The sequence below is a fragment of the Urocitellus parryii genome, chromosome 1 (genome assembly GCF_045843805.1).
Source record: "Urocitellus parryii isolate mUroPar1 chromosome 1, mUroPar1.hap1, whole genome shotgun sequence".
Taxonomy (NCBI): Eukaryota; Metazoa; Chordata; class Mammalia; order Rodentia; family Sciuridae; genus Urocitellus; species Urocitellus parryii.
The window spans coordinates 144506505-144528310 of NC_135531.1; the positions used below are offsets into that span (position 1 = coordinate 144506505).

General features: G+C 45.0%; 1 protein-coding gene across 1 annotated transcript in view; it reads left to right on the forward strand.

The window, feature by feature from the left end:
* The window catches only part of Cyfip2 (cytoplasmic FMR1 interacting protein 2), a 122205-nt gene that overhangs the window by 86661 nt on the left and 13738 nt on the right, over nucleotides 1–21806 (forward strand). The window contains exons 24-26 of the mRNA XM_026388321.2: nucleotides 1438–1581; nucleotides 2844–2934; nucleotides 4428–4558. Of these exons, the coding sequence (XP_026244106.1) occupies nucleotides 1438–1581; nucleotides 2844–2934; nucleotides 4428–4558 (366 nt within the window). The remainder of the gene's footprint in view (nucleotides 1–1437; nucleotides 1582–2843; nucleotides 2935–4427; nucleotides 4559–21806) is intronic.

A 21806-nucleotide genomic window follows, 5' to 3' on the forward strand; every position in this document is an offset into this window, starting at 1 on the left:
ACTCTTGGTGTATCCTATAATTAAAGGATCCTAGAGTCGTGATGATTGTTTTGTAAAGTTTAAGATAATTTGTACACAGCAAAACATACTTAACTCAAAATTTAGGTTGAACGTAATTACATCCTCCTTCAGTGGTTCCACAGGGAATTGAGAGTGTTACAGTCCTCCAGAAGCATCATCAGAGTTTAATTCAAGTGGAATTTCTAATTAGCCAACCAGTAGAATTTCAGCTAATGGAATAGCGATGTGATCTTCTCATATTTGTATGGTCATGCTCAAGATGTTTATAATTCCAGGAAGGAAAATAATATTGAGAACTAAATTTTGAGATGAAGTGTCCAAAAAAAAAACAAAACTGTATGGTTTATAAAAGAACTCAATTTCCAAAGTATACCCTTATGGGGAGAGGTAAGAGGACGGACTTTGGAATCAGCCATACCTGGTTCAGACCAGGGCTTGTTTATCTACCAACTGTGTGATCTTGAGCAGGGTACTGACCAACCTGAGCCTCAGTTTCCTCATCTGTGAAATGGGGCTAAGAATGGCATACACTGCATATGTTTGTTGTGTGGATTAGATGAAAATGCACATGAAGGGCCTCACAGAGCCTGGCATGAGCTAGTCCATAGATGGCAGCATTTCAAAAATGAGCCTTAGAGTCATTTGTAACTATTATGGCCTCACCAACCAAATGAGACCATTGGAGGGCCTGCTATTTGGGTCATCTGTCCTCAGCCAGGGGTGTCTCATGGTGACAGCCAGACAGTGGTCCTGGCTCTGGGTTCCCAACCAGAGCAGCTTCACTCTGCCTGTTTCACAGATGAGCTTCTATGGCATTTTCCCTTTGGACTGTGTCCTTGAAAGTTGTGAAATCACTAATTTAAGCCAACCCCCTAACATGTCATAGGATAAGAAACTAAGACGCAAATGGCCCAAGCGGTTTTTCCCAGGCACTCAGAAGCTGCCTCCTGCCTCCTGTGCCTGCCCAATTCCCAGGACCCCGTGGTGTCCTAGATGAAAACAACCAACAGTAGAAGACGATGCTGAGTTAGCTTCTCAGCTTTCACATGGTTCTTCCAGATGATTTCGAGTACCCAAAAGCCTCTAGAGAAAGAAAATAAGCCATTTTACCCTGTCCCACGGCTCCATTTGGCAAAGTCCTGGTTTCTGTGTGGACGGTTGTGGGTAACGTGAGTCCCCATGAAACAGATATTTGCTCGGAAGCCCTCTCTAGCGTGGGAACAGCTGGTCTATCTAGTGGCCTTTGAACATCACTGACCACACCTCTCCCCTTGGCCAACATCTTCAAATGTACTCATGGGGTCCCCCGTGAGAGCCCTGATGAGGCCAGGTCCCCAACGTCTCCTGCCAGGACTCGGGCCAAGACCCAGATATTCAGGGCTTGGTCTCTTACTTTGCCCCACCTCTCTTTTCCAGCCCCTCAACATTGCCTACAGCCACATCTACAGCTCCTATAGGAACTTCGTGGGGCCTCCTCACTTCAAGACCATCTGTAGACTCCTGGGTTACCAGGGCATCGCCGTGGTTATGGAGGAACTGCTGAAAATCGTCAAGAGTTTGGTAAGGAGAAGACTCGGGGCAGGTTGGGATGTGCCCAAGTGGGAGGGATAAGATCAAGACTTGATTTCTTTTTTGATCTGTTCTGTAGAAAGAAGTCCTAGTTGCTCCACTTTTCCCTTGGCCCTCATCTCCTGGTGACTCCTAAAAGCACATTTCTATGCAGCTTTTGACTTATGGATTTACCTCCCTGTTTTAGGCCCTGAATTTATTTCTTGTTTGGATGAGTCAATTTAGCGGTCCTCATTTTGACCTTCATGGCCTGCAAATGGCTGCTCATGCTAGCCAGCTGTGCTGTGCTAAGCTAATCTGAGCATGGCCAATCCATGACACATGTGCTGCCTTTTCCCACTCCCATGCCTATGCAGACATCTCTAATCACCATACTTTGTCCCCTTGAGATTTTCCTTTTTTGTGGGAGGGGTGGTACTGGGGATTAAACTCAGAGGCACTCAACCACATCCCCAGCCCTATTTTCTATGGTATTTAGAGACAGGATCTCACTGAGTTGCTTAGCACGTCACTTTTGCTGAGGCTGGCTTTGAACTTGAAATCCTCCTGCCTCAGCCTCCGGAGCAGCTGGTATTACAAGCATGCCCCACCGTGCCCAGCTCCCTGGGCATTTTTTTTTTGAGCACTTTTATCAATACTGCACTATCTTCAAGGGATTTCTGTGTCCCTTTCCCACCATTCTGTATCTGTCCCAAGTAGGGTATCTAGACCTTCATTCCTTGCCAGACCAAAACATGCAAACAAGACTTTCTTAAAAATATTAGATAGCAAAAGAGAAAGTAGCGTATAACCAATCAGGTCAGGAACAGCAAGCAGGATTCACCTGCTAGCTCTCCTTGGCAGCAGCTGTGGGTTGTAAAAGACTGGGCTGCTAAATGCAGAGTCAAACAGGAAAACAAGGTAATTGCTTAAAGATGTCTGCCCTGGACGTGGGAGGAATGAACGTGCCATGAATTTTCCATGCTTAAATTAGATAATGTGTCCTAATCGCCACAGTTCCCTGCCCACATTTCATTTTAGCTCTTCATCTGGATTTCATAAACATTTCCAACCCTAGGAAGGACCCCATGCCTAGAAATGTGTCCTCTTTCAAGTCTGTAAGCCCATGAGAGGAAGGAGAGCTCCTTTCTGACTTACGGAGGATCATAAGGCTGTCCCCACACTACAGACCTCTGCACAACCTTTGTGTGCCCCAGTAGCCTGGCCCACAGCAGCAGTGGACTAGCTCACCCACCTGTACTGTTCTTCTGCAGCTCCAAGGAACCATTCTCCAGTATGTGAAGACCCTGATCGAGGTGATGCCCAAGATATGCCGCCTGCCCAGGCACGAGTACGGCTCCCCAGGTTGGTGATGGGAAGATAATGGAAACTGCCCCATGTTGGGGTGGGAGCTGTGACCATCCCCCTCGGACTCTGCATCTCTAACCTGCCCGGGAACCCAGGAGCTTTGCATCCTAGCTCAGCCCCCAGCCAGGCAGCCTTGAACCTGTCTTAATCTCCCTTGGTGGAGGTAAATGATGTCTGCTGGACCTGCCTCACAATACCACTGTCCAGTGAGAGCATCTAAATATGAATAGCCAAGGCTTCCTAAGGGCGATCATGGTCTGGAGCTCTGTCTCTCTCAGAGACCTTGTGTGTGGAGGTGGCTAGTGCCCTAGTGGTGGTGCAGGTGACATATCTTGGGCGAGTTACAAACATTTTTTTTTGCCTTTTGACCTGGGGACTGGAGAATGGGGGGTAATGGAGAATGAGTTTAGTTTCAAAAAAAAAAAAAATGCCCAGTACTGGGTCAATGTGATTCACAATAGGAAAGGGATAAAGCTATAAGCTCTAATGTTCAATCCCAGCTGCCACACTGACTTGCTGTGTGATTGTGGGTATGTTATTTACCTTCTCTGAAAACAGGCAACAGTGCCTAGCTAATGGTATTGTTATGAGTAGTAAATGAGACATTGCAAAAGAAAATGTGGTGTATATACACAGTGGAGTTTTACTCAGCCACAAGGAATGAAATGATGTCATTTGCTTGTCAATGGATAGAACTGGAGAACATCAGGCTAAGTGGAATAACCCAGGCTCAAAGTCAAAGGTCAAATGTTTTCTCATGAGGGTGGGGGAGAAAAGGAATAAAAAAAAAGGATCTCACGAAAATAAAAGGGAGACCAATAGAGTATAGCAAGGAGGTCAAGAAGGAGGGAGGAGGGGGGGGGGGGCCCGTGGAAGTGCTGGGAAATGAAATCTCCCAGATCATGCCATGTCCATACACCAATATCCCAGGATGAATCCTGCTCAGGCATATCATTATAATGCACTAATTAAAATGAGAAGTGTTCTTATTAAGGAGTAGTAATGTAGCTTAAAATCTGAAAAAAGAACTAGATGGGGCTGGGGATGTAGCTCAAGCAGTAGCGCGCTCGCCTGGCATGCATGCTGCCCGGGTTCGATTCTCAGCACCACATACAAAGCTGTTTTCCCTCCAATATCTATAAAAATTAAAGTTCTCTCTACAAAAAATAAAAAAAAAACTAGATGGGATTGCAGATAGATATTGTGGTAGGCATGCTAACACCTATAAATACTAATTGGTGTCATTAAGAAGTCAGGCAAATTTTGGAGACAAATAGATCAGACCTGCTCCACTTGTGTTTTATTTTATTCCAGCTTCCCGAGCTTTTTCAGATACTGAACCCCACAAGAAATCCCACCTTGGGCCCTCACTTAGGGGGACCCATGGCTTGAACTTGTGTTATCCAAGAGTCAGGTCTGGGGCTACTGCTCAGCCAGTGCTTCCCGTAAACAGGGTCTGCTTCCCACCCACCATTCTGTTCATCTCCCAGGGATCCTGGAGTTCTTCCACCACCAGCTGAAGGACATCATCGAGTACGCAGAGCTCAAAACAGACGTGTTCCAGAGCCTGAGGGAGGTGGGCAATGCCATCCTGTTCTGCCTCCTCATAGAGCAAGCGCTGGTAAGTCCCAAGCCCAAAGCAATCATGGCGGCTCCAGGCTAGAAGGGACAATGCCGCAACCAAATGCTGAGGCTGAAGTATATGTAGGCGCTTTCGTTTCACGTTCAGGAGACTGACCATCAGAAAGCTGGATGGAGTAGTGGCCCTGAAATTAGACCTGAGCTCTTCCCCTCACCAGCTGCCCCTGGGCCTCTGCGCACCCTCCAAATCTTGGTTTTCGGGCCAGCACTATGTTGAGAGGTAGCCAGTCCCGGTCCCCCGCCCCCTACGTGTTGACATAGAAATGATGTGTTCACAATCACGAGTGCCACTAGGGATGAGCACAGGGCCCAGAGGGGACATAAAACAGATAAAACAGAGCCTGAAGTGGTCTTGGGGCTGAGGAAGGACTTTCCTGGGCAGGCCTCCTGGAAAATGCAAAGGAATTTTCCTGGGGCGCTTTTCCATTCTGAGAGGACAGGATGCTGCGTTATCTTCATTTTTGCTATGGGTGACATGATTTTTCCCTGCAGGATTATCTAAAGGCTAAGGAGAGAAAATGCTCATAGAATGCATGCAGTAAGAATGGAATAATCAATCGGTAGCAGTGCTGTTTGTCTGAACTCCCGGCCCTAATCTGTGAATGGGACTTATCAAGAGCTGTGTCTTCCACATTCTTCCCCAATGCTCTCTGTTCTCCATGTGGGGTGGGCCCAGTCCTCCAGAAGAGGGGGAACTGGTCAGCCCTGAGCAGTGGGAGGAGATGGAGGATGTGGCTGTGGGGATGCATAACCCTCCGGATGCACCGGGGAGCTCTGAGCATCCCTTCATCAGTGCATTCAGCATCAGATGTGAGAGCTAGCTTTCTGCCACGTGCAGTTCTAGGGTATGGACGGTGGCTGTGAATAAGAGACAAAGTATTCTCACTTTTGTTCTGAAGACAAGCAAAGACATCCACAGACACTGGCACTCACTGTGAAGGAACTGCAGGATAGCAGGATCAGGATGGATGGCGGTGTCAGGAGGGATATTCTAATTTTGGAGAAAATGGAGCATGATATCTGTAGGGAACAGAGAGGACCCGAGAGCGAGTTGGAAGGCAGAGGCAGGAGCTGAGCAGGAGGGGTTCCTCTCCTGGCCACCGCAGAAAGCTGAGGGAGGCCTGGAACAGGGAGAAGATCTGACTCTCAAAGGCACTGTTGGGGGAGAACTAACTGGACAGCAAGGGAAGGACAAGACAGCTTGCAGACCAGTGGTCATCATGGAGGCAGCAAGCCCACGGACAAGAGGGAGAGGGGAAGGAGGGAGACAGGAACAAAAGTAGAAAGATGCAGATGGAGAGCACGAGAGCGCTCCTGGTCTAGGTGACGCAGGTGAGCCTGCGCACCCCGTCCCTCCATGTCCTCATCTTCAATCAAGGGTCTTGTGCCAGCTGTTCCCTCCAACCCCGAGGCTCTGAAATGGGGACTGTTGCTCTTCCTCTGTGAGGAATCATTGCTCCTCTGTTGCCCCTTTAAATGGACTCTGGAGAGGGCTAATTGCTTCTCTTTAAATAACAGGTTGTTAGCATGGTTCAGTGGGCCTGGGTTGCTATGGCAACCTAGCCTTCAGAAGTCACAGGGATGAGAAGGGAAAACACAGCTCAAGGCCTCTGGGGTACCAGGAGATGTGGAGGTGGGGAGGGTGGGTCTCCTGTCAGCTCCTCCTTTCAGGAAGAACCTCAATTCACACCAGGATGCAGGCAATTAATAGGGGCTGCAAGGAAAGGAAAATATTTCTCAGCTTCCCCCCCTCCCTGGGTGGTCACTTCATGTATGAGCAAGGAGAGCAAAGAGAGCAAGACACTCAGGAGCCAAGACTTGTATGAGCAAGGAGAGCAAGGAGAGCAAGACACTCAGGAGCCAAGACTTCCCAGTGGAAAGGGACCTTGGCAGCACAGATGCACCTAGCCCCTGTGGAGAACCCTAGAGGGGAGCAGTTCACCTGAGTCACAGGATGCAGCAGCAGATCACTCACACACACACACACACACACACACACACACACACACACACACACACACACAAAACACACTTCCAGTGCAATCCCAGCCTAAACGGCTGGGCGGGGTGGGGTGACCAGGACAGGAATCAGGACTCACGAAAGCTGTGTTCCCCTGGCTGCTTTGAAAGTTGGGGAAATCTCCAGGCTAAGGCTGGGGCTTTCTGAGAGTAAAATGGGGCCTGAACATTCTGGAACTTGTTAGTATAGGAAACCAGAATTAAATATTGAAGTGACATCAACTGTTCTTATTAAATAGAATAGCAAAACAATTCAGAAAGACTAATGGCCATCCATAGAGGAATAGCTGTATGAACAGTGTAATGTCCATACTTCTGGAAGACTCTGAAGCAGTTAAAAAGAGTAAAGTGAGCTGGCCATAGTGGCACACACCTGTAATCTCAGTGGCTCGGGAGGCTGAGGCAGGAGGATCATGAGTTCAAAGCCAGCCTCAGCAGCTTAGTGAGGCCCTAAGCAACTGAGTGAAAACTGAGTGTCTCAAAAGAAAAAAAGGCTGAGGATGTGGCTTCGTGGATAAGCACCTCTGGGTTCAATCCCAAGTACAGGGAAAAAAAAAAAAAAGTAAAGTGATATAGTAACTCCCTACATATTAGTATAAGAAATGTGGAGAGAAAAGCAGCAAGTTCCCAGAAAGACACATTGTGACGTTATGTATATAAAATAAAACCCACAAAATAACACCACACCAAGAAGAAATACTCATTTTCTCTACAGGTCAGGGAGGAAACCAGGATTAGAGGTCAACAGGGGCCTTACCCTTATCTGAAATGTCTTCATTTCCAACAAGGAAAGTATGTTCATGTACACTTCACCTAAAATTAATTTTAAAATAACAACATGTACTAGCTCTAGAAGAATGAGGGTACTGAAAAGTACAAAAAGGTAACTGAGAAGGCTTTTGTCCATTTTTCTATTGTGATGTCTGCCTTTGTGTAATTTTTTCTTCTTTCACAGTTCTCTTGTGGATTCCATATTGGTCATATGCTAAAATACCTTCTTGTCTTTTGTAAAAGACATTAATACAACTTTAATATGTAGACAGAGGAAATAGAAATTAAAAAGATGGATTACTTAGACAAAGATTTTCTTCATTAAGATATGTATTTCTCAAAATTCAGTATATATTAATAAATTTCTTTTGGTGTTTTTAAAGTGTAACATACAAAGGCATAAATTTTCAAGTGTATAGCTGAATCAAAGGGCATGCCCAAGTAACTCCCACTAGGTCTATAAATAAAACACTTGCAATGTTGTAGATGGTTCCTTTAGGGCACCATAAGTGCCCCCAAAGAAATGATTTTAATATCTCAAAGGCAAGTTGTCTGTCCTTCACATATAACTTCTTATGAATGGAATCATATCCAGTATGATTCCCTTTCCTGTCTGACCTGTTGTTCAACATCATGTCTGTGCAGTTCAAGTTGTGGATGGTTCTCTTTTCATGATCAAGTATTCTCATTGCATGAATATACTAATTGAACTATCCATTTTATTGTGGACAAACATTCGGGTTGTTTAGTTTTGTATTCTTACGACTATTCTTGTACCTGTCTTTTGGTGAATATATGTGTTATTTTTATTAGGTAAACTTGATTAGCTTCAGTAGGTACTACCAAGCAACTTCACACGTGTTTTATCAATTTATACTCCTATTCCATAACATAATTTCTTCACATCCTCATGAATTGAATTTGTCTACCTTTTTAATCCTAGCCATTCTGGTGGGTGGATCTTGATCTCATTACATTTTTATTTCCTTAGGGCCCTTCCTACATGTTATAGGCCATTTGGAATCTCTTTGTAAAGTGCCATTCTACATCATTGCCCATTTTTAAATTGGGTTTTCTTTAATGGTTTATAACCATTAGACACTACAGATGCATGTGTTGCAAATGTATCGATGTGGCTCATATTTTGGTGAAATAGTTCTGAGATTAGGGCATCTATCTCTGGTTGGTGCCCTGTGATGCACTTAACATATCTTCATAACTTTGAGGAAGATTTTCTATCTTCTGAAAGTTCCGAGTCTAGTCTTTCAAAGCTGAACAGAACTTGAAGTCTGTTATTCACTTGGAATGGATCTTTGTGCTTAATGGAGGCAGAGATCCAACTTCACTCTTTTCTTGTTGAAAAGCCCCTCTCCCTCTCTCTGTAGGGGTGGTACTAGGCTGATTGTGTATCAAATTTCCATAAATGGTCTGATCATAGCGGGCTCTTAATTGTTGTGGGATCTAATCTGAAATTAATCAGTATTTAAGTATCTACTTATATCTCATGTTTTAAAAGGAATTAGCTATGAACATCAAGTGTTTCTTCTGGCACCTCAGGCTGGGAAATCATAAGGTGGTTATTAGAGAAAAAGGGAATCACCAAGTTTTCAAATTCTGTATGGTTTCCTAGACATCAGCTCAATGTTTATGCCCACACCTACCAACAGAGGGCCCTGTTCACACATGTGAGCAACAGAGGGCTGAATTTCTGGGAAGGAGACCGCCATTCCTGCATAGCCTATTGCCCAGGTCTTCAGACCCTATTGCTCATTCCACAGTAACACTCTGAGGAGTCATTTGGGAACACTACTTCCCTTCCAGGAGGTAGGAGAGTCTGCACCCAAGCTCACCGATTCAGACACTCACCAGATCTGGGGAAGGTCTCAGATACCGACCCTGGAGGGCAGGTTTCTGCACAGCTGACACCAGGGTCAGAGAATCCTTTGTTGTACCCTGGGTCCTGCCTTGAAGGATGTAGAGCAGCATTTCTGACCTCTACCACTAGGTGCCAGTAGCGTTCCCCCTCAGATGTGCTGACAAGCAATGGCTCCAGGTATTATTGTCTGATACTCCTCTGGAAGACAAAACCTACCATTTACTAAGTGCAACTTTACATCTGGCAGATGGAAAAACTGAGTCCCCACGAAGACATTGAGTTTTCCCAGGGTCACACCTAGTGCAGGAATTGGGACAAGAAGCCCACTGGAGTATAGAAAGGTTTAGTTGAGCTTCCTAGTAGATTACTTTGTTGGATTGGTCCAGCCCCACATCTGGCCCCCGTCTCTGACTTCTACTTTATAGTCCCTGTTTTCCAGTTCTATTTTCCTTATTACACCATCAAAATAAATTCCTTGACAGAAAACCCAGAGAAGCAGAAAGAAAACTAAAACCACTTTGTCACACCAAAATAATCACTGTTCATTTTCCAAAGGTTATTTTTCCAGATGTTTTTATGTTATTTCATAAATATTAACTTCTCTCACATAAAACTAATTGTAAAGTTAGTCATAAAAGGAATGTTCACCAAGCTCAGAAGAGGGGCTACCTCTGTGGGGGCACCCAGGGAGTCAGGAGCAGGAGAAAGGTCTCTTGCTTTTTACTTCACATTCTAGATTACTATTTGAATTTATTACAGTTAACATTTATTGCTTTCTTCCTGAAAAGGAAATAGTTGCACACTTAAATGTACATAAATTGAATTCAAGGAAAGTAAAAATCAAATGCCTGCTTTCAGTCGCCCATCACAGACTCACTCTACAGTCGTACCTATACTTGATCCAGGGTTATTTTGCCCACCCTTCTGAGGGTAACCTCCCTGGCTACCCAAGAAGCACACACTCTCCCTTTGTGTGGGCACCCTCAAACAGTACCCCTCAGTCTTTCTGTGTGAACCCTACTTCCAGCCCAATACCAGAACCAGGGTATGTTATTGATTGAAAATAAGCCAGGCTGTGTGGAAGGGAGACCGCTGGACTTCTATTAGTTCCTTGCCCTTGGGTGGCTTTATGGTTTCAAGTGTCTTGACACTTTTCCAGGCATGGCCTAATCTCGAGAACAAACCTGCTAGGCTGATCAGCATATCAGGACCTGGCAAGATGGTCTGAGAATCACTGGTTCTGTAGAACGTGCCTAAGAGTCCCCATGGGCTCAGAGGGGGAGCATCTCTGGTGGGACTGCTCACTGTCCACCCCTTAAGTTGACAACATGGGGGATTGAACCTCCAGGAGTGGACAAGGTGATCTCATAGCTATTAACTCTTAAAAACAACAACAAACTCTTTTGTTCACAGTCTGACAGTGGCAGCAAAAGTTGATAAAAATGAATTTGAGAGTTGATGGGTTTGCTCAAAGTTTTGCTGATGAAAGTTTCTGATCTGAAACATTTAGACACCAGCAGCCTGCGTACCCTACAACAGAGTGAAACTGATCTTGAGAAGCAGGCGGTGGATACGAATGATCTCTACGAGGGCCACACCGGGCTTAATGACTAAGAATGAGGGGGAGGGCATTTCATTTCATTTCATTTGTCGAAATGAAGTGTGACTGCTCACTCCTGAGATCCTCAAAACACCAGCATTCCTCTTGAGACAGGCTATCAGTCACTGTTGTCCAAAGCCAACTCAGTCCTTGCTAATTTCATTAGCCTTCCAGGAGCTACTGAGAAATCAGAGCCTGTGTCAGTCTGAGCCTTTTCTATGGGGAGACACCAATGGACAGAGTGCCTGGAAGCAGAGGGCTTGGGTTCACAACAGAGTTGGCTCTACGGAGTTACATAGCAGGTGCCTCCAAACACCGGGGAAAAGCAGTGTGGTACAATGGTGTCAACTTGGGCTGCTCATTAAAATCTACATCTGGAAAACTAAAAATCCTGATGTCAGACACCCATCTCAAGCCAGGGAAAACAAAGTCTCTGGGAGTGGGCCCAGGAATTCTGAAAGCTCTGCCCTTGATCTTAAGGTACAGCCAGAGTGGAGATCTTCTTGGGCTGGTGTTGCCAAGCTTAGGGATTGGGTCAGGTAAGTCCCTTTAGACTTACCTGTCACAATTTTTGCCATCTCTGCAGATCACTGATCTATTACATGGTCATTTAAATCAACTTTTTAAACTTATCACTTCCACTAAAAAGTGCAGGCTCCAGATGAAGGCTTTCCAGTGAAGGCTGTCAGAAGATTGACAGGCAACTCAAAAGGAAAGAGCAGGTCATTATTATTAAATACCATTCCCTTGTACCTCCAAGTCCCATCTTGGAAAATGTTCACCTTGGTTGGCACTGGCATGGGACCAAGGGAAAGCCACATTCTAGACCACCATCTCTTAGCTGTAGATCTTTTCCAGCTGATCAGACATGATTCTGATCCCAAAATAATTATTCTGAGCCCTTGACAGGGGGAAGTGGTAGAGGAGAGACATCGTAATGTATAGCATTAGTCATGGGAGGCACAGGTTGATGGGAAAAGAACACCCACAGCCCACACAGATTAGGGTAAGATTATTACTGCCTCATTCAGCTAGGGCAACAGAGAAGGGAGAACCCATGGGCAGGAACAGATGAAGCATCTCAGATGAGCCTTCCCCTGCAAGTGGAGTCTCAGATGAAGGCCTGGAAACTGCAGCTGGTGTTTTCTGCACAGAGGAGGGTCATGGGGGATGGAAGCCTGATTTTTTGCCTGCTCCACTGGCCCCGTCTCCTTGGGGCTTAACATCAGTATGCAGGAAACACTCACACTAATATGTTCATCCATATAAGGAAATGTTTAGAGCTGCAGCTCTCTGAGTAGGCCCAGGCCCTCGTCCCCCCCTCTCCCACCAGAATGGGGATCCTGGGCTGGGGTGCTTCGGCCTCCAGTTTCTCAGCTCATTTCTTTTCAATTACTTGTCAGAGATATGAAAACATAATGCATTAGTGTTAATTGTCTTTTTGTGGCCTCAAAACCCAGAGCTAAAAGTTATTTAAGGAAATGTTTTGAGATTTTGAGATTGGTTTGATGATTCCCTTTAGTAAATCAGCTAAAAATGGTAGTTTGTCAATCAGGAATGGAGCCTCAGGGTAGAGTCTTATGCTGTTTCATATCCTTAGGATCAGTGAATCATTTACACACACACACACACACACACACACACACACACACACACAATCTATGAGATATCCATTAGCCAAGAGAAATCGAATCCCTTAGTCTCAGACTAAGTTGGGAACATTCCAGGTTTTTTTGGTATTTGATATAAATCTTCATGGTCTATCAGTTTTAAATTAAGTATAACACAGAAAACATTTTAAGACTGAAAGCAATGCAAAAATAAAATACAAATCCCTTTAAGAGTCTTGAGGTAGGTTCCTTGTGCATCTTGATTCTAAAAATGTTTTCTCTCATGACAAAGACCAAATTTATACCAGGCCTTGGTTCTAATTAACCATCTAATGATTAGTTGTCTCAAACATATTGCATGTGCGGTTGTCACGTTGTGAGAGTAATAGCATTAGCATGACATTGGTACAAGCTAATGGTACCAATGCAAGTGGGAATTTTCTCTCATTAACTCCAGAGAGAAAATTCTCCAGACGCAGAAGTGAAGATCTCAAGTGAGGTGATCCTGGAACTTTTGGTAATGGTGTTGCTTTGGAGTTTTTTTGTTTTGTAGAGCAGTTATCTATTATTCACACTTTAGAAACCCCATCATGGGCCCTGGTACAAAAAAGATATTAAAAAAAATTTATTTCTATTATATCTATATATATATATATATATATATATATATATATATAGAGAGAGAGAGAGAGAGAGAGAGAGAGAGAGAGAGAGGGGAAATTTTAGTGATTATATATTAAGAAGCTTAAAATTTAGATGGTTTCAATACTGAAGTTATATAGACTTCTGTCCTTGTTTTTAGGGTTTAGGGCTGAAGTAACCCATGTGTTTAATGGATTTTTGAATGATTCAAGAGATCAGAATTATAGCAGATGACAAGATGTGCAAATATTTCCAAATACTTTATATAATTAGCACCTTTCATAAGGAGGGATAGAAAACCTCAGAGAATCAAAGGAAGGAAAGGGGTCATTAGTATGTCTAGAGAGGAAGAAAAGTTATGAGGGGTTTCATTTCTTCCTGCTACTTCCGCTAGCTGGCAAGATTTATTCTTGGTAACTTATGCCCTGAAGCTGCTTCTGACCTCATTTTTTAAATTTATACAGGCATCTGCTTGCACCAAGCTCAGTGATGACTCATACTGACCATCTGTTTGATTTACTATCAGGAAATATCAGTTCAGGATCAGAGGAAAAGGCAAATGGGATCAGGGATGCTGGCCAGGGGTCCCTTCAGACCTAGGTGTGGTCCTAGAGATACTCCATTGTCCACCCTTCCTTTAGACTGGCCATGGCAGTAAGACTCACCTTCTGCTGCAGGGGCTCTAAGAGGGGAAGATGAACAATAGTGCTTCCTCCCTGTGTTAGGTATGAGAGAGATGTCGCACACTTAGCTTCTCTGAGGGCTGCCTTTCTGTGCTTGAGCCGACGAAGGGACCTGCTAAGGGGGAAATGTACTAGCGGGCAAAGCATCAGGGGACAAAATGACAACTGACTTCTCCATGTATAGCAAAAGGATCTTGATACAGTCATAATCAGAACATGTGTGGCTCCTCATTGTACTCACCAATCAAACCCTCACCTTTGACCCACAAGCCCTGGAAAATTCAGCACTTAGCCATGTTCACTCCTCCAGGCTCATATATTTTAGCTCATCCCCTCCCTGGCTGCACAACCCATCCACACTGTAAAGACAGCAGGACAAGTTGGGAAGATGCTGGGGTAAAAATAGATCCTTTGTGGAAAAGGATCGTTAGGAGCAATCTCTCATGACTGGTACCGCACCCACTAGGATATGAGGCCGGTGGGCAGTCTACTCTGTAGAAACCATACACAGCAACCCTGGGCCATGCTTGTCATCTGTGCTGGAGGTGAACTCCCATCCCACAAAGCTGAGGATGTATATCAGAGCACCCACCTACCATGCATGGAGCACTGGGTTCCATCCCCAGTAACCATGTGTGCACACACACAAACGGTGCCATCATTATCTCCCAGGGACAGCAGCAGTGGTCCAGAAACCCCTGGACCTGTTGACCCAACACTGTAGTCACTGGAGTTTGTCCTCCTCTGGTGCGATGGTGTCTGGGAGAAAACTCACCTCCTGAAATGCCCACACAGGTGCCACCTGGGTATGACTCACCAGTCAGCTGTTTGCTTTTCAAGGCAGCAGCAGAGTGGCAGAAGGACTGGAGGTCTGTGTTCCAGTTATTTCTCAAGCTTAATTCCGTTTTTTATTTCCTACCCATGAACTTGCTGATTTCATGTTCTGGTCATTTGTAATAAACAGTTCCCAGGGGCCTTTGCTGTTGCATTGCTGCATTACGGGTCCAGCCTCGCCCGCCTACTGTAGCGTAATGGTTCTGAGGATGTGTCCTTCTGTACCTAATGACTAGTGAGGGAGAATCAGGTGCTGGCAAACACGTACCACCCAGCAGGTTCCAGCTGGCCACTTGGAATTTTTAATTCGGCATTTCTAACTTGCAACATGGTAGAGATGCAGGAGAACCCTCCTGCCTTTGTCCCTCTAAAAAAAGATGTCTGTTCCATCCAGGACTCTAAAACTCAGCAGGGTGAGACTGGTTTTAGAAAAGATGGATGATGATAATCCTGGGAGGCCAGAACTCCACCTCATTAGGTAAGAAGTGATCTGAATTCACTTACGCTCTGCCTGCATCCAAAGGAACATGCAGTACCTTACAAAGGAAGAGCCGGTGTCATTAAAAGCAGAGACTGTCACATGAAGTAAGACAGCCTGGTTTCAGGCATGTGAGCACTCTGTTGGAAAGGGCAGATCTTTAGACTCAGAAATCCTGATTCAAGTCTCGTCTGTGTACTTGGCAAGTTTTGAGACCCTAGAAATGTTAGTCTACCTTATGTTGGGGCTAAGTACCTACCTCTGAGTTCTTAGTAATTAAACAAGGTGATCAATGTGAAGACCCCAGAGCTTAAAAAGCAAAAACTTATGGTTTGGATGTGAGCTGTCCCCCAAAAGATCACATGTGAGACAATGCAAATAAGTTCAGAGGAGAAATGATTGGGTTGAGACTCTTACAACCCAATCAGTGAATTAATACCCTGATAGGGATCAACAGTGGTAACTAAAGAGGTAGGGTATGGCTGGAGGTGGTGGGAACTGGGGGCATGATTTGGGGGTATATATTTGTATCTGGCAAGCAGAGACCTCTCTCTGCTTTCTGATCACCATATGAGCTGATTCCCTCCGACACTTTCTTCTGCCTCATCTGAAGACCTGAGGAATCAAGCCAGCTATTTATGGATTGCAACCTCTGAAACCGAAAGCCTCTAAATAAACCTTTCCTCCTTGATAGTTGTTCTGGTTAGGTCCTTTAGTCACAGCAGCAAGAAAAGCTGACTAAAACAGGCGGCAACTTCTCCTGTTGTACCTTAAGGATTCTGTTTTGTCTCCCAGGCATGGGTGTCCTTGGCTCTCTCCCTCCCTAGGTGGTAGACGCTGGGTTTTCATGCAGCCATCAGGGTCCTTCCTGTAGGGTTCCTACAGCATCTGGGCTCCGCTTGGACTCTGTGCAGAATATCATCCTCTGGCTTTTAGGTTGTCTGTAGGCTCACAGAGCAAGCAGTTAATAGGTTCTGATGACCTGAAGAGGGAGGAAGGCAGTCACACCCTATGTATAATGGTGACATTCTTCCAGGCCTCTGGCCAGGAGGGTGGCTTTTCATCCCCATTCAGGTTGTGAACAGGATGGACCTGGAATCTTGTCAGTCTTTCTTTGATCTCGGGTGCTACTGGGTCACTAGTCACATATAGTCAGAGGTGCCTGGCCACCTTGAGAAGCACCCACCCGCACACACCCATGCTCCTGTATCTCCTCTCCTCTGGGATCAGTTCCTTCCTTGTGTTGGTGACTTACAAGTTCAGATCTACCCCGTGGGGCCCAAGACCTTTTATCCAGAGTTCCCTTCTAGACATGATTTCTTGGATGTCCACAGACATCAGAGGCTGGCTTCACCCACATCTGATCTCATCTCCCTCCTGCAGATACACCATGTCCCCCAACTCCAAGAAGAGGCCTCCTGTGGCCTCATGTCCTCTCTCTCTTCATATCTGGTCATCTGATCTATGGCAGCTGCTTCCTCCTCTCTGTCCCCTTTTACCTACACTTGGCCCACCTCTCTTGCCTGGAGGGTTTCAACACTCCTCCCCACCCCACCCCGCCTCCATTCCCTTCTCTCCCTTGCAGCCAGAAGGTGGAGCTCTGATACTCCACTTCCCTGATGGAAGCCACCACAGTAGCATCCGAACATCTAAGCACAGTTTTCAAATTCCACTCACTCTGCCTCCTGCTCGGCCCCTCTTCCTCATCTCACATCACCTCGCCCAACACTGCACACAGTGGCCTCAGTGCCTGGCCCGCCATGGTGTCTCTTGCACTAGGGACTTTGCAGGTGCTATTCTTTTTCACCTAACACCCTGGTTCAGGCCTCTAGTTAGTATTTCCTTTGCCAAAAAGTCATCCTGCCCCCATCTGAATTGGTTGTCCAGAGGACTCGTGCATGTCCCAAGTTTAGCTCTTGTAAAAAAAAAAAAAAAAAAAAAAAGGTCCCTGCTTTTTTTTTTTTTTTTTTGTCCTGTAAGGACTGTGCATGAAGTTTCCCTCACTCTGCATTCCAGCTGCCTGCAAAGAACCATGAGGGTAGTAGATGCCTCCTATTTGTCCTGTGAGTGAGGGACTTCATCTCTGCTTAGATCTGTCCTAGTCAGAACTTCTTGTTTGAACTTTAGATCACATTATACCCATGTTCTCCATGTTCTTCTCATTGGCCTCTCATATCAGACAAAATGCAGGTCCCAGGCATGCTGGTCCCTCCAAGAAAACTCACCCAGTCGGCGTTTGCATAAGATGCGGGTCACTGCCTTTCTTCTCCATCAGAATCAGACTGTGGCCAGACAGTTCAGCAGTCTACAGACAGCTTAGTGGGGCCTTGAATGAATAAGAGCTCTGATCAGTTATTGAAAAGAAAAGGCACTGTGGCCAGGAGGGGTTTGGGGAAATCCTGGAAGGTGAAATTCAAGTGGAGTTTTGTTCGATGGATAAGATTAAGTGGAGAGCTTTGTGAGTTGGGAGGAAAGAATTAAAAGGTATAAGTTGACATCGTAAGTGGTCCAGTGCTTTGGAATTATACCAGCACACCACCGTTAAGTTATTTACACAAATTCAGGTTAGAGGTTACCTCTGGGAATAGAAGTATCAGCGATTTCCTGTTTGGGCGGTGGGACGGGGGCTAGAAGATGGTTCTGGCCTCTTGTCATTTTTTAAACTATATATGTATGTCACTTTTTTTTTTAAGTTTAAAGAATAGTAGTTGTTATGACCAAAAATCCATTAAATCAACAAATGATCTTGATATGAGCAAGTCTAAAGTTTCTCAAGTGATAAAATTTTAAGTGATTTTCTCATACTTTTGATAATTGCGTTTTTCATAACATGTATATATAATGAGGGGAAAACTATTTCAAACTTCCCGTCTTAGTCCATTTTCTGTTGCTAAAACTACATACCTGAGACTGGATAGTTCATAAGGAAAATGAATTCATTACTTACCTTTCTGCAGGTTGGGATAGCAAAGGGTGAAGGGCTTGTTGTTGGAGGAAGCTCCGGAATGCTGAGTAATTCAGGGTAGGGGCCTGAGAAAAAAGACAAAGTCCTGACTTTGGTGGAGTCCCTGCCTTGTATACAGGAGGCCCTGGGTGTAATCTCCACCTCCTCAAAAAAAAAAAAAAAAAAAAAAAAAAAAGAGACAAAGCCAAACCGACTTTGATAACAGACTCACTCTCCAGATAACCCATTGTCCCGTTAGTCCATTAATCCATAGATGGATTAACCTATGAGTGCAGAGCCTTTCTGGCCCAATAACCTCCCCAGGATCCCACCTCCAAATGCCATTCCATGTGACTTTGGGGATTGGATCAACATGAGTTTTGTTGGAGACATTCAGACCTTCCCTGCGTGGGTGGGGCTGGTTGGGAAACCACATAGGGCCTCAGTGTGCTCATCCACAGGATGGACAGGAAGACCTGCCTCCCAGAAATGCTCTAGAGTGTAAAGCAGACGAGCACCTGTCATGTAGATGATGCTCAGAGAGCTCACTGCCTCCACTTCCCCAAAGAGCAGAGCAATTATGCTGTTACCGACTCTTGTAGGGAGGAACCCTTGGAGACCATTTAATACAGCCTCTTCATTCTGTTGCATTGAAATTGCTCTTAATCACACACGATCACAGATCAACTCATACAAATGAGCTTATGATGAAAAACATCATTCTGGGCTCCAACGCATCTCTCCCCACTCACACCCCAAGCCCCGAAACAGCCTGACTTTATCACTTCTTTCCAGTTGTTCTGGTTATTTCCATAGCACTTGACAGAGATGACTTCTATTTCATAATTAGCAACTTTAGATGGTATTTATTGACTCCCTGGTGGGAATGATGGGATTTCAGCTCATTTCTCTCTCTCCCCTCTTCCTCTCAGCATTTGATTATAATACTCCTCACCTCTTTTGTTTCCTCCTGGAATCATAGATAATGTACTTACACCTCCACTCTTTCTTTTGGTAATTAGATTTAGGGTCTTGACTCCTTTCCAGGATAGACTGAAACACTGAAAAAACTAACACTCCTGGCTCTTCCACCTCCGACACCCTGTCAGCTAACACGTTTATATCATTAAGCTGTATTTTTAAATAATATTCATATTCTGTTCTACATCTGTGAGTTATCCTTAAATGTAGCCTAAAACAAAAAAACAATATTTGCATTAACCTGTGCAAATATAGTTGTTTGTAGACAAGGTGGCCAGCTAGGATTTAATTTCCTTCTGTTTGATTTCAGACGCAGGACTCCAAAAGAAAAGCTTTTAATTTTAAAATTAAGAATTAGTTGCTTTGAGGGTGTGTGTTTTTGTGTTGGTGTTGTTTTTTGTTTTTGACTACATTTTTGAAGTAACATTCACTGTAGAAAACAGTGAATGCTTACAAGTAGGAAGAAAAAGGACAGAGGGATAGAAAATTAAAAACAGCTAAAAATCCCACGACATGGAGCATTTGTTTAAAAATATTTCATATACTTCATACCAAGTAATCAATAAAGTTGACGAGAAAATACTCGTCTCATTAATAAGGAGATGTAGGAAGATACAAGATAGAGAATTGAGAGAACAGAATCTCTTCTTACATGCCAGATGCCCAAGTTTCATTCCAGACGATATTTGAATATTCACTATATATCAGGTATAGTATTCACCTTTGGGAATAAAATAAAAACATGAACCTCATTTCTTCCTTTATGGAGGTTAAATTCCAATGAGAGAAGATAGATATTAGACAGTTCCATAGAGGAATATATGATACAGATTGATCTCAAATGCTGACAAGGAAAAGTATTGCTCCTTGGAGGACATTTAACAGAGAAACCTACATGGACGGGGAGGTATTGGGGAGCGGGGGGCGTCCAGAAAGTGTTCTGGAAAAATGTTTGAATTGAGATCTGAAAGAAGGGAATTGCTAAGCAAAACGTAGGGATGAGGAGATGGATAAGGAGTATTCCAGACACAGACAGCATGGGCAAGGATTCCCTCATGGACATAAGGACAGCCAGTTTGAATGACAAAAAGCTATCAACAGAGCCAAGTTGGGGGCACGGGGACAAGGAGAGGGAAGGGAACTAGTGCTAAGTGGGCTTCAGAGCCCAAGTAAGGCCCCTTCCAGCAGAGCATGGCCTGCAGGTTCCTGGGCAGAGTGGACCCTCCCCTGGGTGGGGACTCTCTAAGATAATGAGGAGACAGAGAAGGTCAGCCATTAGCACCGGCTCCCACAATGGCAGCTTGTTCCTGTTGCTCACACAGGCCTTTGTGTGTCCCTACTGGCTGTTTTTATTGGTGGCAGTGATCTCAGCTAATGAATGCCAGACAGGCACCCTCCAGGGAAGGTGCTGCAGTGTGTGCAGCTAGCCGCCTCAGGACACAAATGACCTTCCAGGCAAATGCGCCCCCACCTCTCAGGAGGCCACATCCTTCTCTTTGAGACAAATGGCAACCTAGAAAACGCGCAGGAAGCACACCAGCTCAGAGCACCAGAAAACCCTGGGTCTGCGGTTTGCGAATGTGGGGGATGGGCTCAGAGCTGGTAAAAACAGCATTTGTCTCCCCAAAAGAAATCTGAAGTAGAAGCTCATCGTGAAAAATGAAGACAGCAGCCACTTTGCTTTTTGTTGCAGAAGACCCGGAGCTTTCTCTTTCCTGTCCCCAGATCAACCGATATTCACAGAATCCAAAGCTGATCCTTCCCACAACGGCCAACCTTCTAGGAGCAACTGAAAACTTGGCAGTGTGGCTGTGTGAGGCAGAACTCTGCTTGGAACAACTTAAACTCCAGGAGGCACCTCCTTATGTTTAAAATAAGACCCAAACTCCTCCGTACCCTGCTTAGCAGGCCCCACATGGTTTGTTTGCTCCCTACCCTAGGGCCTCCTGCTCTGTGTGAACTATAATTGCTTTCATCACTATCGTCCAAGCTTATTTCCTACCACAGGGCCTTTGAACTGAAATGCCCTTTCCATACACGGAGCTTCCTCACTTCATTCCATTCTCTATCCAGATACTACTGCCCCCTAAAGATTTTTCCCAACCGCCCTTCCTCACTCCCAGCCCACTCTCTACCCTATTGTACCACTATATGAAATCTTATCATTTGTTTACTTATTTATATATGTCTATTGATTTAAATTCCCTTAGAGCAAAGGTCTAGTCTAACTTGTTTGACAGCATATTGGCAAAGCCTAGAATAGTGCCTGGTGCTCAGTGGATACTTGTTGGGTGAACAAGCAGGCAGATATGAGAGCTGCAAGCTCAAACTCAGAGACAAATTCTCTCATTCATCCAAGAAACATTTATGGGGTAAGAATACTCAGTTAATGACTGTATGCTAGGCACATCATAATGTTATTTCTGGGAATAAGAGGCAGAAAGACACCATCCGTCCCCTTAAGGAGCTCATGGTGTTGCGATGGTCAACATGGAAAGAATTAAGAGATACGAGAAACACCGGGACACAGACTAGCTGGTCTGAAAAGGTGAAGACGACGAGGCCCAGGCTCACGCATGGGCAGATGAATTGAGGAATGTGCCATTCTGTGGGCTTAAGAGGACAGCACCTGACAGTCCAGAGTCACCATGCAACATGAGGGGAAGGTATCCAGAGCCCTTGTGCCACCGTGGTGTGCCTGCACACAATACTTCTGTTTGCTGAGGAGGAAGGGGAAGGCTAGGGAATGGAGAGGGATGTCTCCATCTCTCTAACAAGGGGCTCAGCTTT